This window comes from Callithrix jacchus, chromosome 2 (genome assembly GCF_049354715.1).
Source record: "Callithrix jacchus isolate 240 chromosome 2, calJac240_pri, whole genome shotgun sequence".
In the NCBI taxonomy this organism is placed as follows: domain Eukaryota; kingdom Metazoa; phylum Chordata; class Mammalia; order Primates; family Cebidae; genus Callithrix; species Callithrix jacchus.
The window spans coordinates 122665108-122679936 of NC_133503.1; the positions used below are offsets into that span (position 1 = coordinate 122665108).

At 42.5% G+C, this 14829-nt stretch overlaps 1 protein-coding gene across 2 annotated transcripts in view; it reads left to right on the forward strand.

The window, feature by feature from the left end:
• Positions 1–3650: 3650 nt before the first annotated feature.
• LOC144581428 (uncharacterized) overlaps positions 3651–14829 on the forward strand; it is a 95622-nt gene continuing 84443 nt past the window's right edge. The window contains exons 1-2 of one of the 2 annotated variants that reach the window (XM_078365243.1): positions 3651–3701; positions 11128–11192. In XM_078365243.1, the coding sequence (XP_078221369.1) occupies positions 3678–3701; positions 11128–11192 (89 nt within the window). In that variant the 5' untranslated portion in view covers positions 3651–3677. Of the gene's footprint in view, positions 3702–5764; positions 6452–11127; positions 11193–14829 lie in introns of those variants that run through there. The other variant, XM_078365242.1, reaches the window with a different exon arrangement.

The window sequence follows — 14829 nt, forward strand, 5'->3', positions numbered from 1 at the left end:
TTTTGACCTTAAACTCAGTCCAGAACACTGGGTTCTGGCAGGGAGTTATTGTCAGGTGATTAATTCCCACTCTGGAGGTTGTCAGCTTGCTAGAGGCGGCTGGTGTCCGCTCGTGGCGCGCAGGGGGGACTTCCTGCCCGCCTCAGCGACTCTCGTCCTTCTGGGCCCAGAGCTCGGCTTAGAATAGTGGACGGCTCCTCTCCGCCCCTCATGCCCGCCAGGGCTTTCAGGGTTCAGGTTTTAGGCGTTTTACTTTGAACACCACTCATTTCCAGAGAACTTTGAGCCAGCTGACCAAAGGCATCCAAGGATCCGGAGTGGGTTCCAACTCCGGGGCCTGCAGGAAGCGCAAGCGGTGGCCCTGCACTTCTAGAAGTTTCGCCAACTTTGTTCTAGTTGGTTTCCCGACCCGCTCTCTTCAACTCTCTTCTGAGAGCTGGGGACAATAAAGACGCCTCTTAAACCGCAATGCTAAGGAACCGGTCTGGTGCAAATGCCAAGTGCCACTGGCGCACTTGGGCCCCAGGTCCCGACCTGGATTCACCCTGCGCTCACCCCGTGGGAATGCGGGACAGGAGTAAGATGTGACAAGCTGAACACATCGCAGCTGCTAGAGGACATTGGACGGGGTCTACGCTTTGTTTTGCTTCGCTTTTCAAAAATTTTTTACTGTCGTGTTCTGCTTGGAAACATGTTTTACTTGCCCACTTTCTCCCAACACATCCTCTTAGCTCTTTTTCTGCATCCCCTAACCCGCCAAGATGAACGCGCGTGCCAGCAGCTGGCCTGACTTGCCTCAAGTGACCAGAGCCCAGCTTCTCAGTCCGCCACCCCTGGCTCCCAGGGATGGCGGTACCTCCATCTCGGGACGCTACTTTTGGGACTTTTCCGCCGACGACAAATGAGATCAGATAACAACCACTATCAGGGAGGCTCCAACAGCCGGAAGCCCCCGGAAAGATCGCACCAAGCCCCTTCCAGATCCTCTTGTTAGGTTTCAGAAGGACTGTTTTAGGGTCTCTAATCCCTTTTCATCTGAGCTTTACACTTGACTTCTGTTATGAATTTCCAAAAGGAAGGAGGGCAATGGGGGAGGGACCATGGAGGAAAAAATAAGAGCTAACAGGAGACACTCAGATTATATATTTATTTTATGTAAAGAAATGATACATATGTAATTTTAGATTTTCTTCCGAATTAGAGTTCTGAGGCTATGGAAAACCTATTTTTAACACCCCCTTCTCTCATAACGGCCTTGATTGCTCAAATTGCTTCTAATTGGGTGGCACACATTACTGGAGACGAAGGACGAATGACAAGCAGCCTTCATTCTTTTGCAGATTTAGATAATGTCTCTGGATGAATATCTTTTCTGATCAGGAAGAACAGGAAAACTCTTAAACTGCCTGCAGTTTTCATAAGGGGTTTGTGCAATAGGGGGAAAATGTCCTGACCATCACACAAGCATGCAAATTGATGGCATTCTACAGAAAGCACCGCGCAGCAATCTAGTGCCACCGTTTTTCCTCCCGGATCTGTCACGGTACAAAGAGTAAACACCCTTTTCTTTTTCTTTTTTCTTTTTCTTCTTCTTCTTCTTCCTCTTCTTCCTCTTCTTCCTCTTCTTCCTCCCCTTCTTCTTCTTCTTCTTCTTCCTCTTCTTCTTCTTCTTCTTCTTCTTCTTCTTCTTCTTCTTCTTCTTCTTCTTCTTCTTCTTCAACTCACTTAGCCTTCCTTCCAACTCCTATTTGGGATCTGTAAAAGTTTTCAGTAAACCTATACGTTATCCATTTCCCCCTTCCCATTGCCCAAAGCTGGGGCGGCCCTTGACGCAGCGTGCCAGCCCCAACAGCCTCCAGCAAAGGTCATTATTACCTCGCAGACCGGCGCATTTCAGAGTCAGCGACTGGTGAATACCCAGGGGCTCCGGGCTGTTGGACCACCGAGGGGTGTAACCCCAACTTAAGTTTGCTGAAGGCAGAGTCCCAAGGTGAGGGCTGGGTTTCCTCAGGTGCTATCTGGCTGATCCCAGGTGGGGCACCTCGGAGGCTAACACTCATCTAAAGCTGGTAGAAGCTGAAATATTATGAACACCTGAACAAATCTGATATACACATGACGTCTCGCTAAACTGCAGTTTCATTTTTTCCTCTACTCAGAAACAAACAAACAAATAGATAAAGTCATTGTTCTAGGACAGAGAAAATGTGCCAAGGGAGGTCTCCCTTTCGGTTTCAACTTAAAAGGCAATGGATTTTGCTTGCAATTCTTTTATTTACGAAAAGAAAACCCAGAATGTCAGGCAGAAGCCCCTCCAGGCCACTTAAATTTCGTCACAGTAGAGTCCTGGGCGAAGCGGGAAGATCCTGGGGTAAGGGCGTTTGTGGGTCCTTTGAAAGGAAGCCCATCCAAGGCACCTGCCTGCAGAGTAGGGCGTTGGCACCCACCGGGTCGGTAGCCCGCCGCCTGCGCCTTTCCACCTTGCCCAGGCACAACTTTCCCTTTGTGCATCAAAGTAAGAATACCCCAATTTTTGAGAGATCTAACTCTTGTGCTGCATTAAAGGCCCTTTTGCTCTGTAGTTTCACATTTTACATGAGCCCTGAGAATGAGGTTATTAGCTTCATAAGAAAAGTTTGAGCAGTAAGAAATGCTCAACGATGGCATCCCACATTGGCCCGCAGTAGGAGTGTGGCTCACACCGGCCTTGGCTAGGTCGCCAAATACAGCCGAAACTTTCTGGCTGTCTTTAGAAGGTCCTCTCTAGTAGTCACTGGAAGGGCAGGAGGTGCAACGCAGAAGGAGACATCACGGATTGGGGGTACTGGCAACTTTTAAGGGGTCTAGAAAATCTCTTCGATTTTGGGGATGCTTTTCCGCTGCAGTTTAAAAAGTGAAAGACAACAGAAAAGCTTATACTTAAAAAAAAAAAAAAAAAGGTAGCCCTGGTGATCCATTCCCTATCTTTTGGCTGACAGGTAATTGCCTGAAAACGAAATTGGCATTCGAATAGGGTCAGGTAAAGCCCAGAGTCCCTGAACTCATTTTGGACTCAAGAAAAGGCGCTTCCCGTCCCCTACCTCTTTTAGAAAGAGAAAGGAAAAGGAGGAGGAAGCAGAAAGGCGGGAGAGCGGAGAACGCAAGAAAGAAAGAGAAGAGGGGGATATTTAGCAAGTTAAGAGGTTAAATGTTTGAACAGATTTGTAAATATATAGACAGCCCTTGTTATTTGGGATGTGTAACAATGCCTTTTGTGGCGCTGTCTGGCTGGGAGGCTGCAAAGGACCTCTCCCTGGCACCTTCTTCCCTGGGAAATGAACTGGAAGCTCATGGACTCGAAAAACAAAAACAGGGCTACCCTTCTTTAAGGGAATTCTCTCTGTATTCGGTCATTGAAAAATAAAAGGAAAAGAAGAAAAAAGAAAGTAAAAGGAAAGCAGGATCAATGAAAATATTTTATTTTTCTTTGGAACGATTTTTCAGGGAGCAACCCAGAAAGCTATCATCAGGCTGAAATAATTTCAAAATATTGTTTAAGCGGATGAAATTCTTCATCATTCAGTTATCCATTGTGCATCTATTATTTCTTCGAACTCAACTCGCTTGTCTAACAAGCGTGTGTGTGTGTGCGCGCGCCCTGGTGTGTGTGTGTGTGTTTAGAAAACCTGGGTTCTCGAATGGTGCTTCCGTGGCTGAGTAGGGTGGGTTTCTTTCGTTTTTCTCACGTTGGTGTTTTCTGGACAACTGTACTGAGCGCGTTGATGGCATCGGTGCTCTGCCTGTGCCCGTGGGCAGAGGACATAGGCTGTGGGTGTGTCCCGCCCACAGGCGCGCGTGAGTGCGTTTGCGTGTGTGTGTGTGTGTTTATACACGCATTCTCTGGTGTGCATCAAATGGAGCCTTTTTTTCTTTACTGTGTCTGCGTCCTGCGTATATTAGTATTATGCAAATAGAGTCATTTCGCTTGAGTATTTTTTTGGAGGGGGAGGGGATGAAACATTTTAATTCTTCTCTGGTATTTTCTCGGCAGTCTTTCCACTGAGTGTGAATTCATTTGGATGCCTTTTCTGAGGTCCGCGTGTGTGTGTGTGTGTGTGTGTGTGCGTGTGTGTGTGTGTGTGTGTGTGTAGGGGATACTGCGTGCCGGTCAGTGGGTGTATGCCTCGGTGTGTGGGAGAGCGTGCACTGTCTGTGAGGACCTTGTGAGCACTACGTATTCTCTCCAGGTGTTCTGTTTGTCTCTGCCTCCCGTGCTTTGCGTTCTCGGAGGTGATTATGTGCATATTTACATGTGTGTTCCTATTCTCCTGCCTTCATGTATTGTCTTTCTCCACAGTCCACACATTTCATATATATTCTCTTATCTTTTGGCAAAGTGCCTTTTTTATTCCTCGAAGAATATTTATTGATGTGATAATCTGAAATGAAAAGTGGTCTCCCATGAAGGAGATAGAAGAGAAAGGAGTGTTCATCTTTCTTAATAGACGGGGCAGAGCCAGTTGACTGGATCACAGGGTTTCTCTGCACTTTCTGCGTATGTGTCTGTGTGTGGGGGGTGGGGGCGGGGGCGGGGGAGGAGGGAAAAGGAGCCTTTAACCAGAACAAAGATAGGCCATCTCGCCCCCTTGCGGACAGGCTGCATATCGCGCCGACCAGGCCCGCCCCGGCTTTCTTTAGTCGAATGAATCTTGTAATTTCCTCCGTTAAACCATTCAGGGGCCGCCTCTCAGGCCCAGCCCCCAGCCTGCAGCCAATCACCAGGCGCCATGCAAATCACCTCTTCCGTTCTCCAAACCCGCGTCCGCCTCAGCGGCTGTCCTGGCCGCCCAGCCCCAGCCTCATTTCCTCCCATCACCTCCCCTTCCTTCCCTCGCCCCCGCCCGAGCAGCTGCCGGGGAAGAGGGCAGTGCTGGGTGCCTTATGCATATGCAGACCGATCCTCCTCCTCCGTCCACCTCCTGCCCCCTCCTGCAGCCTCCTCCCTTCCCCGCAACGCAGCCGCCGCCTCCCCCTTCCCCGACCGCGCCCGCGCTCCTGGAGGTGCGGTTCTCCCAGCTCTGGTCCAGAGCAGCTGCTTCCCAGAAGAAGGCCTGCGAGCACTCTTGGAGCAGACGAGGGAAAGGGAGGAAGGCTGTACCCTTAAAAATTCTCTCGAAGGTCAAGTTTCAGGCTTGCCAAACAGAGGAGAAAAGTGTCGAAAAATGCCGCTGCAGGGTTTGCGGGAAGGTTCTGCATGGAGACTGAGTTGAAAATGCCTTTCTCCCCCTAAACACCAGATTAATTTCTCTGAAACATACTATGTATTGGTCATGTCCAGACGATGATGATAGATGGTTTTGTAAGCCCAGAGTACAGTGTGCATTTGTCTTGTACATCAAGGCTACAATGAAACCACGAACACCTGGAGAGGAGATCACCCAGCGTTAGATCTGATTAATAGGAGCCGGGAGAGAGAGTGAGGAGTGGAGACGGGGGCGGGGCGGAGTGGTGGCCCAAGACCTGCTCCTGAAACAGGACCGGTAAGCCACTAAGAGCGCAAACGGGGACCCGTGAAAAGAAAAGATAAGAAAAAAATTCCTCCAGGAAAAAAAAAAAAAAAAGACCTGAGAATAGTTTGTTACTGCTATTTACATCCAGACTCTGATTTCCCGGCCCTTTACAGCTGCTGAAGAGTATTCAAGCTTTGAATACTGCTCTGAACTGACCTTGAGGCACATTGAGAGGAAAAAATCACTGGAGAAAATCACGGTTTGTGTAGTGCTTTGAGATCCTCTGTGCAAGAGAATTGTGAAGTGACCTTGTTTCATAGATCTCTACGTCCACACTGGAATACTAAGGGATTTTTGGTGAGAATTGAGTCAGTTCCCCCTTAAATCTTACACAGTGGAGAAGTGAGTAGAGAGCACAAGAGTTAAAATAACATTTTGTCAGCTTTTATTCTTTCAATACATTTTTATGGAGTGGTACTTATTGTGTGCCAGGTACACAGCATCTTTTTCCGTGCAAAATACATTAGGCAGGCAGTGCTTTGCAGCTGTACCAGAAATTAGGGAAAGGAAGAGGAATGCTGGGTGCTTTCTGTTCTGGAGTTGCTCATTTCTTTGCAAGAAGAAGAGATATAATAACAGATAAATGTGGCGCAGTGTAACATGGAGTGTTAAATATCTGTCAAGAGTGCAGTGAATTAATGTATTGGCATATTCCTACACTGAAATACTCTTTCTGAATGGACTATCTTAAAAGCAATATTGAACGAAAAAAGCAAATTGTAAAAGAATACATGTGATATTAATGTAATATTAATATTGATTAACATGCAATTATCCTCCCCATGATGAAATTTGTTGGTACATAACTATGTAATGAAAGAATTAGAGCTTGCTGGGGAAGAATGCGTGCCAACTCTAGCATGGAGGCTACTCCTGGAAGAGAAGGAGGCTTTATCATATGGGTAAGTTCTTCAAAGGGATGAGCAGGAGTTTAATAGGAATATTTGAAAGACAATTCTTCTTCTTGAATACAAGAGGATAAGAAATAAATTATATGAAGCTTTTATGCTTTTAATTTTTAGTTTAAATACAGTAAAATTCACTTTTTCAGGGCTATCAATTCTTTGAGTTTTACCAATGTGTAGAGTAATGTAATCATGACCACAAGCAGGAAACAGAAGAGTTCCATCTCCCCCCAAAACTTCTATGTGGTGCCCTTTGTAGTCAGTGCCTCTCAATATCCTGAAATCCTGGAAACTGCTGATCTATTTCCAGTTCCTGTAGTTTTGCCTTTTAGAGAATGTCATATAAATGGAATTATACCGTATGCAGCTTTCTTCTGTCTGGCTTCTTTTTACTAGCATAATGAATTTGATCTTCATCTGTATTGTTGGGTGTATCAACAGTTTGTTCTTTCTCATTGCTGAGTAGTATTTCATTGCATGAATGTACCATAGAGGGTTCATCTTTTTAACAGTTGTTGAAGGCCATTTGAGTTGTTTCTGATGTATAGTTTCTTGATTCCAGGGACTGGGTTCATTGTTGTCAGGTACAATGGGGGTCTTCTGTGAATGACTATTGTATTATATATAATAAATGTGTACAGTTATTTCCTCTGAGAAGCTAATCTATAATCTGGTGTTAAATACTGTGTAGAGCTAGGTAAAAACCTACCCAGTCAACTATATAGAAAAACACACATGTTCACAGTCTTTCAGAAGTTGCCCTTCAGCTTATTTATTTGTAGTGAGTTCAATAGAAGAGACTCGCGAAAGATGCTGGTTGATGATCAGCATGTATAAACTTACAAGTATGTAGTAGGGGATTTAAATTTACTTTTTGTATGAGTAATACATCTATGTATTTCCTAGTGTGGAACTATTCCTTGTTTCTAAATATGTTCCTAAATTTTCCTTGAAAGATTGACCTTTCCTTTCTTCTCTGAGATCTGAGTGGAGCTTTACTGGCCGACAGTGTCCCCAGACGTTTGATACAGGATGACAAATTCACATCACCAGTGAAGTGGTTCTAAACACTTGTAAAGATTCAGAGTAATTCCAGATTCTGGTCTGTTTGGTCAACGCTCGAGTGTTTGATTTCCTCGTTTGTTTCTCATTAGGACCCTGAGAAGCTGATAGCTGGGCTACATAGATTGGGTGCTGAGTTCAGCCACAGAGTAAGGAAGCCTGTGGATACAAATGCAGTTATGAATGTATCCCTCAAATTCCAAAGTCAAATATCAACTGTTTGTTGATAGAGCCTTATTTATTTATTTAAAAAAGTCTCTGGTTCCCCCATGGGTATTTGAAAGCTCTCTTTCAAAGGCAGCTGTAACAGTCAATAATGTGCAGGATGGTAAGAAGAAGGGTAAATAAACATTCACAGATTGACTACCTTCTGGGTGTGGTTCAGAGTCAAGAAAGGACAATCTCAATAGTAAAGACTGATGGCAGTATTAGGATTGAAAGGGTGCTATTATCTAATCCTAGTCCTGTTGCTAGAATAGGCTGTTTTTTGAAATTAAAATTGTATTCAGTTGCTACATGTGAGGCTGCATGTCATCCCTAGTTTTAGTTCTTATGTTAAGCATCACCCTCTGGCAAATGTCACTAGAAAAAAGTTTTAACTAACAATTCAACTAAACAAATAGTAAAACAAACAATAGGAATTTCCTTTGGATACATTCTTAAGTAACCATTATAAAGGTTATAAATCAATAGATATAAATGCCCCTTTTTGACTTTGTTCAGCTCTGTGCCAAACTAAAATGATTGAGGCATCCACCATTTTCCCAACTAATTATAACACACCCAAGCTTCATGTTTCCTGGCGCACTTTGAAGATTTTCAGAAAGTGGTCATTTCCTCAAAATAACCTAATTTAAAGTCCCTTATGCAAACAAGATAATTTTGAGCATGTACTCATAACTTGTTTTGTTAAGATGTCCAAGCTAAGAAGTGCTGGCCCTGGGAAGCTCATCGGTCCAGTGACCTAACGGTAGTTTTTCCATTCAGAGATCACCTTTGTGCTTTGTGCTACAAATAAATTGATGCTGCCTTGGTACAAGACTGTGATGTCTAATGAAAATTAAACTACTGATGGTAAAAAAAGGAAAAAAAGAAGAGACACCTTTCAAATGACCACCAATTTCATGATCATGGACTAAGCCAGTGAAGCTTTTTCTCTTGCAGGCACTATCTTTTAAAATGAGATTCTGTTCAAGAGTGTTATAATAGCATAATATAAATCGGTGGCTCTGGCTTTTTAAACTTTGGGTCTTTCTCCTGTAAAGCAGCATAAATGACTGCCTTGTCTTAACGTTGGAGTAATGACATCTCAAGGCCTGTGTGCTGCATTCACAAGCAAGGAGAGTCCCTTGACTCAGCAGTACCTGACCAGGCAGCTTAATGCACTGATGAATACCGTTGCCCCTAGGAATTAAATATAGAGGTGCCTGGAGCTTGTGTAAAGTTCTCTGTGCCATTTGAAAAAGGTACTCGGAGAAAAGATGGGCTGATTTTTAATTTTAATGTTTTACTCATCGGTTTAAGTACATTTATGGTTTGCTTTGCAAAATGTCAACAGACATCCCAAGCGGTTAACATTTTTAAAAGACTGAATATTCTGTATTTACTCTAATATCATCTTAAGAATGTGGTCATCAATGCCTACAGGTTCATCTGTTAAGACAATCCATTTAAATGATTATTAAAAAATAAACTCAGTAACATTTTTTGTTATTCTTCCCATTGTCTCAAATTCTCATTGATTGGAATTCCAACAAGATAGAAGTAAAGGTTTCATTTTAGTTTTGGCACATGTAGGAAGGACTCCAAGTGAAATTTCCATCTATAAGATGGCTAAAGATACTCTGAGAAGGAATTATATGTTACCTACTAATATTCGTGTTCGTTATTATATTATACATACCATTATTCACACCATGTATTACACACACACCATGAAAGTGATTGACAAAGCACTTTCATACAAATTATCTCACAGCAATCTTATAAGACAGGTAGTTAAAGGCAATTATTATCTTTATTTTACATTGAAAGATACTGAGGTTCAGAAATATTAAAATAGCGGTCATTTAAAGGAGTTTACTTAGTGGCAAGAAGTGTTCTAATAACTTTACATGTTTTAATTTCTTTGATCTACACAGCAACTGTAGGAAGTGGATAATGTTATCATCATCTTCATTTTATAGATTAAACCACAGAAGTATAGAGAAGTAAAGTAGCCTGTCGAAAGGTGCACAGCGATTAAATAGTAGAGTCAGAGGGTGATACACGCAGTCTAATTCCAGATGGAAGTGCCTACCCATCACATCTCTCTGCTTAGCCAAAGTTCAGCAACTTGCCTCAGGAAATCTGTCCATTGAGTATTGAATTATGGATTAGAGCATGGGTCTCCTGACTTCCAGCAAAAATGCTTTTCCATTAAGCGTTTTTTTGTGACTTCTCTCATTATCTTTGGTTTTATCTCACGTTGTATTTTACTACATTGTGTACTTCTCATCCTCCTCCTTTAGTGCCAAAAAGAGCGGATGATTCTTTTTGTATGTGGGTGCTCCCCTTCATGTCTGAAAATTCTCCTAATACAAGATGTACGCTGTTAAAATGTGTTCAGTTGTATCGACATCATAGAACTCTATGCACACTTTAAGCCTAAAACTTAAAATTGAAATTTTGGTGCTATAAAAATAGTTGACAATGGGAGTGGGATAATGACTAAACTAAAAAAGGAAAGGAATGATGTAATAGGACAGAGCAAAATAACAACAACAACAAAAAACAATGTTTATACAGCCCTTACTGTGTGCTACACACTTGTCATGGATCAACCTTTTCATTCAATCTTTACAACAACCTGTTATTATCTCCATTTTATGAATGGAAAGAAGGTCACAGAGGTTATATAATCAGTCCACAAATACATGTGATTGTGGGCATACGCATGTGATGGAGATAGGAAAAAAAGTGATATATGTTGCTGGGCTTCCCCACCTCTCAAACCAAGGATTTCCTGTGGTTTTCCGGGTGTGTGTATTTGTTTAACTTTTACCAGGTAGTTTCTGTTCTACATGCTCTATCCTACTGACTTCTCTTTCTCCAGTCTAGTCTCTGCATGGCTTCACAATTATCTTTAAATATGTATAAAATACATATTTGATCCTGCTACTCCTTGGTGTAGAATATTTGTTGACTCCCCACTGCTTACATGTTATGTGCCTGCTACACCATAGCCCTGTTTTACATTTTCGTAATAATTTTCACCTCTTTCCCCAGACCTTTTATGATGATTGTATTTAAACTCTCTTTCATCCCTGGGTGGATCATGTACTTTAACTCTTCTGTGACTTTGCCCAGGTTGTTCACTCTGCCTGAAATGCTGTTTCTCTTTTTAACCTGGAGAATTACCCTCATCCTACAGGATAAAATTCAAACATATTTCTTGTTGGGAGTCTTTTATGATTGTATAGATAGAATTAGTATATAACCGTATTAATATATACATTTGACCCTTGCACAACATGGGTTTGAACTGCAAAGGTCCACTTACATGTGGATTTTCTTCTGCCTCTGCCATTCTTGAGATAGCAATATCAATCACTCTTCTTCCTCCTCCTCAGCCTATGCAACGTGAACACAATGAGGACAATGACCTTTATTATGATCCATTTCCGCTTAATAAATAGTAAGTATATTTTCTCTTTCTTGTTAAATTTCTCTCTCTGTCTCTCTCTCTCTGAGACAGAGTCTTGCTCTGTCACCCAGGCTGGAGTGCAGTAACATGATCACAGTTCACTGCAGCCTTGAACTCCTGGCCTCAAGTGTATATTGTAGTCTTACAATAAAGTTAGCTGGAGAAAAGAAAATGTTATTAAGAAAATCATAATCATGGTGGCTCATGCCTGCAATCCCAACACTTTGGAAGGCTGAGGCAGGAGGATTGCTTGAGAACAGGAGTTCTAGACCAGCCTGGGCAATGTAGCAGGCCACCTCAGCCTCCTGAGTATCTGGAACTAAAAGCATGTGCTGCCATGCCTGACTATTTAAAAACTTTCTTTTTAGAGATGGAGTCCTGCTACATTGCCCAGGCTGGTCTCAAACTCCTGTTCTCAAGGAATCCTACTGCCTCAGCCTTCCAAAGTGCTGGGATTGCAGGCATGAGCCACCGTGACTTATGATTTTCTTAATAACCTTTTCTTTTCTCCAGGTAACTTTATTGTAAGACTACAATATACAATTTATTTATCACACATAATATACGTTAATTGACTTTATGTTATCAGTAAGATTTTCAGTTGACAGTAAGCTATTTGTAGTGAAGTTTGGGGGGATTTAAAAGTTATATGTGAATTTTCAACTGCCTGAGAGGCTGGTGTCTCTAACCCTCACATTGTTTAAGGATCAATTATACTTCAATTTAACAACAACAACAACAGCAGCAGCAGATCACATCTAGTAAATGCTGAAATGCTACAATTCTGTTACTGTTGATGAAGTAAATTAGATGCAGAGACTCTCTGTAACTTGCTTGAGATTACTTGGGTAGTAAATTTTCAGACAGATTTGTCTGACCCCAAAATCCCCCAGACCCATACACTTTACCACTTTGCTTTGCTTCCTCTACTGATACCTGTAGAAGCCCCTTCCATCACATGCTTGGAGGCCTAGGAAGGAAAAATTTCATCTTTCTCTTGGTCTTGTGGTTAGGCCCAGGGCCCCATTATCCTGTGTAGCCTCAAGGCATGGTGCCCTACATCCCAGCCACTTCAGCTCCAACAATGGATTAAAAAGGCGAACATAAATCTTGAGTCATTGCTTCAGAGTTTGCATGTCCCAAGCCTTGGGGTGGCTTCCACGTGGTATTGGGCCTGTTGGTGCACAGAAGGCAAGAGTTGAGGTTTGGAAGCCTTTGCCTAGATTTCAGAGGATATACGGAAATGCTTGGATAACCAGGCAGAAGTCTGCTGCAGAGGCAAAGCCATCATAGAGGACCTCTACTAGGGCAGCACAGAAGGGAAATGTGGGGTTGGAGCCCCTGCACAGTCCCCACTGGGGCACTGCCTAGTGGAGCTGTGAGAAGAGAGTCACCATCCTCCAGACTCTGGAATAATAGATTCACTGACAGCTTGCACTGTGTGCCTGGAAAAGCTGCAGGCACTCAACTCCAGCCTGTGAAATAAGCTGCAGGCTCTGTACTCTGCCAAGCCACAGGGGAAGAGCTTCCCAAGGCCTTAGGAGCCCATCTCTTGCATCATTGCAGCCTGTATATGGGACTTGTAGGCAAAGGAGATGGTTTTGGAGCTTTAAGGTTTAATGACTGCCCTGCTGGGTTTTTGACTTTCATGGGCTTGTAGCCCCTTTGTTTTGGCCAATTTCTCCTTTTGAGAATGTGAGCACTTACCCAACGTCTGTACCCACAATGTATCTTGAAAGTAAGTAACTTGTTTTTTATTTTGCAGGTTCATAGGCAGAAGGGATGTGCCTTGTCTAAGATGAGACATTGGACTTGGACTTTTGAGTTAACGCTAGAATGAGTTAAGGTTTTGGGGGACTTTTGGGAAGGCATGATTGTGTTTTGTAATGTGAGAAGGACAAGAGACTTGGGTGGGGCTATGGGTGGAATGATATGATTTGGATCTGTGTCCTCAACTAAATCTTATGCCAATTGTAATCCCCTTTGTTGGAGGAGGTGCCTGGTGGGAGGTGACTGAATTATGGAGGCGAACTTTTCCCTTGCTGTTCTTATGATAGAGTTCTCACAAGACCTAGTTGTTGTAAAGTATGTGGCACCTTTCCCTTCACTCTCTCTTTCCCCTGTTACCATGTTAAAATGTGCTTGCTTCCCCTTCACCTTCTGCCATGATTGTAAGTTTTCCAAGGAGTTCTCAATAATGTCTCCTGTATAGTCTATAGAACTATGTGTCAATTAAACCTCTTTTCTTTATGAACTACCCAGTCTCAGGTAGTTTCATGTAGCAATGTGAGAATGAACTGATATAGCCTGTCTTTGCCTAGAAGAACCCTGGTGCCTGATATCCTCTAGGGCCTGTGGCACTGCTTCCTTTTGCCACATTGCACTGCACAGAGCTCTAGGCCAGGATGATCCCTTGAATTAGGGTGATTTTCTCATGATTCAGATCTTGGTGCCCACCCTTTTATTTCATGTATCATCCAAAGACCCTCCAAAGATACACCATGCTAGAGGGTATTCTCCATCTCAGAAGCTTCCATCTCTGCAGGACAGAGTAGAAAACTTCATGGCATCTTCTTGCTGCAGTGGCAATGGCAAAGCACCACTTAAGTCTTCAGCAGGTCATTCTATTAATTAGTTAAGTCTTCAGTGGTACATCCCATTTAAAAAACAAAAATGCAAAAACTTAGTTGTACACATAAATAAAAGTTTCTCTTTTTATGGGAGTCACTTGTTATATTACAATTATGCTGCCATTGTTCAAGCATCTTTTGATTTCTTCTTCAGATTTTTAGAGCCTACAGCCCAATCTTTTATTACTTTCAAGGAGAGAAAATATTTATACTTGAAAATGATTTTATTTTGGAAAGTGTCCAGTGTTATTTGGCTTAGTCTTTTGACTAAAATCAGCATGAAAAGCTGTTTTTGGTACAAAAGGAGATAAAACTATAAAGTAATGACACTAATTTTTCAAGTCTTCTTGAGGCCAAAAGGGGATTTCCAAATATAGTGCCAGCAATGGAGTATCAGGGTCATAAGGATATAGCTCCCTAATGTGACTACTCTAAGAATGAGAAATTTGAATACAAATATTCTGGTGTATTTGTGACCAACCTAATCTAATTACATCTATGAACTCACAACTTGCGAATTTTGTCCAAAATTCTTGTTGAGACTATCTAGCTGTAGACCAACGTATCTCAGATTTATTGTGAACGTGAATCCCCTGAGGTTGTTGTTAAAATCAGATTTGCTTCAAGATTTGAATGGCCTGGGTCCTGAGAATCTGCATTTCTTGCCACTCCCAGGTGATGATCCAGGGACCACTCTTTGTGTATCACTACCTTAGATTCTCTAAATAGCCCAGTTAAGCAAGTTACATCTTGGTTTGCACATGGATATTGCTACGGACGCTAAGTTACACTTGGGTTGGTTTGTTCCTTAGTAAAATATTTGTTTGTGCTCATGTACATATGAACTTTGCCTTGGAAGAGAGAATTTTTTGTGTACTTTATCGATGAAGAAGCAGCAATGACCTTGTGCCATTTTCCTTACACTGGATGTTTTCTTTGCTCAGAATGTAATAGAATTTCTATGGAAGAATAATAAAGTAGTTTAAATGTTCAACTTA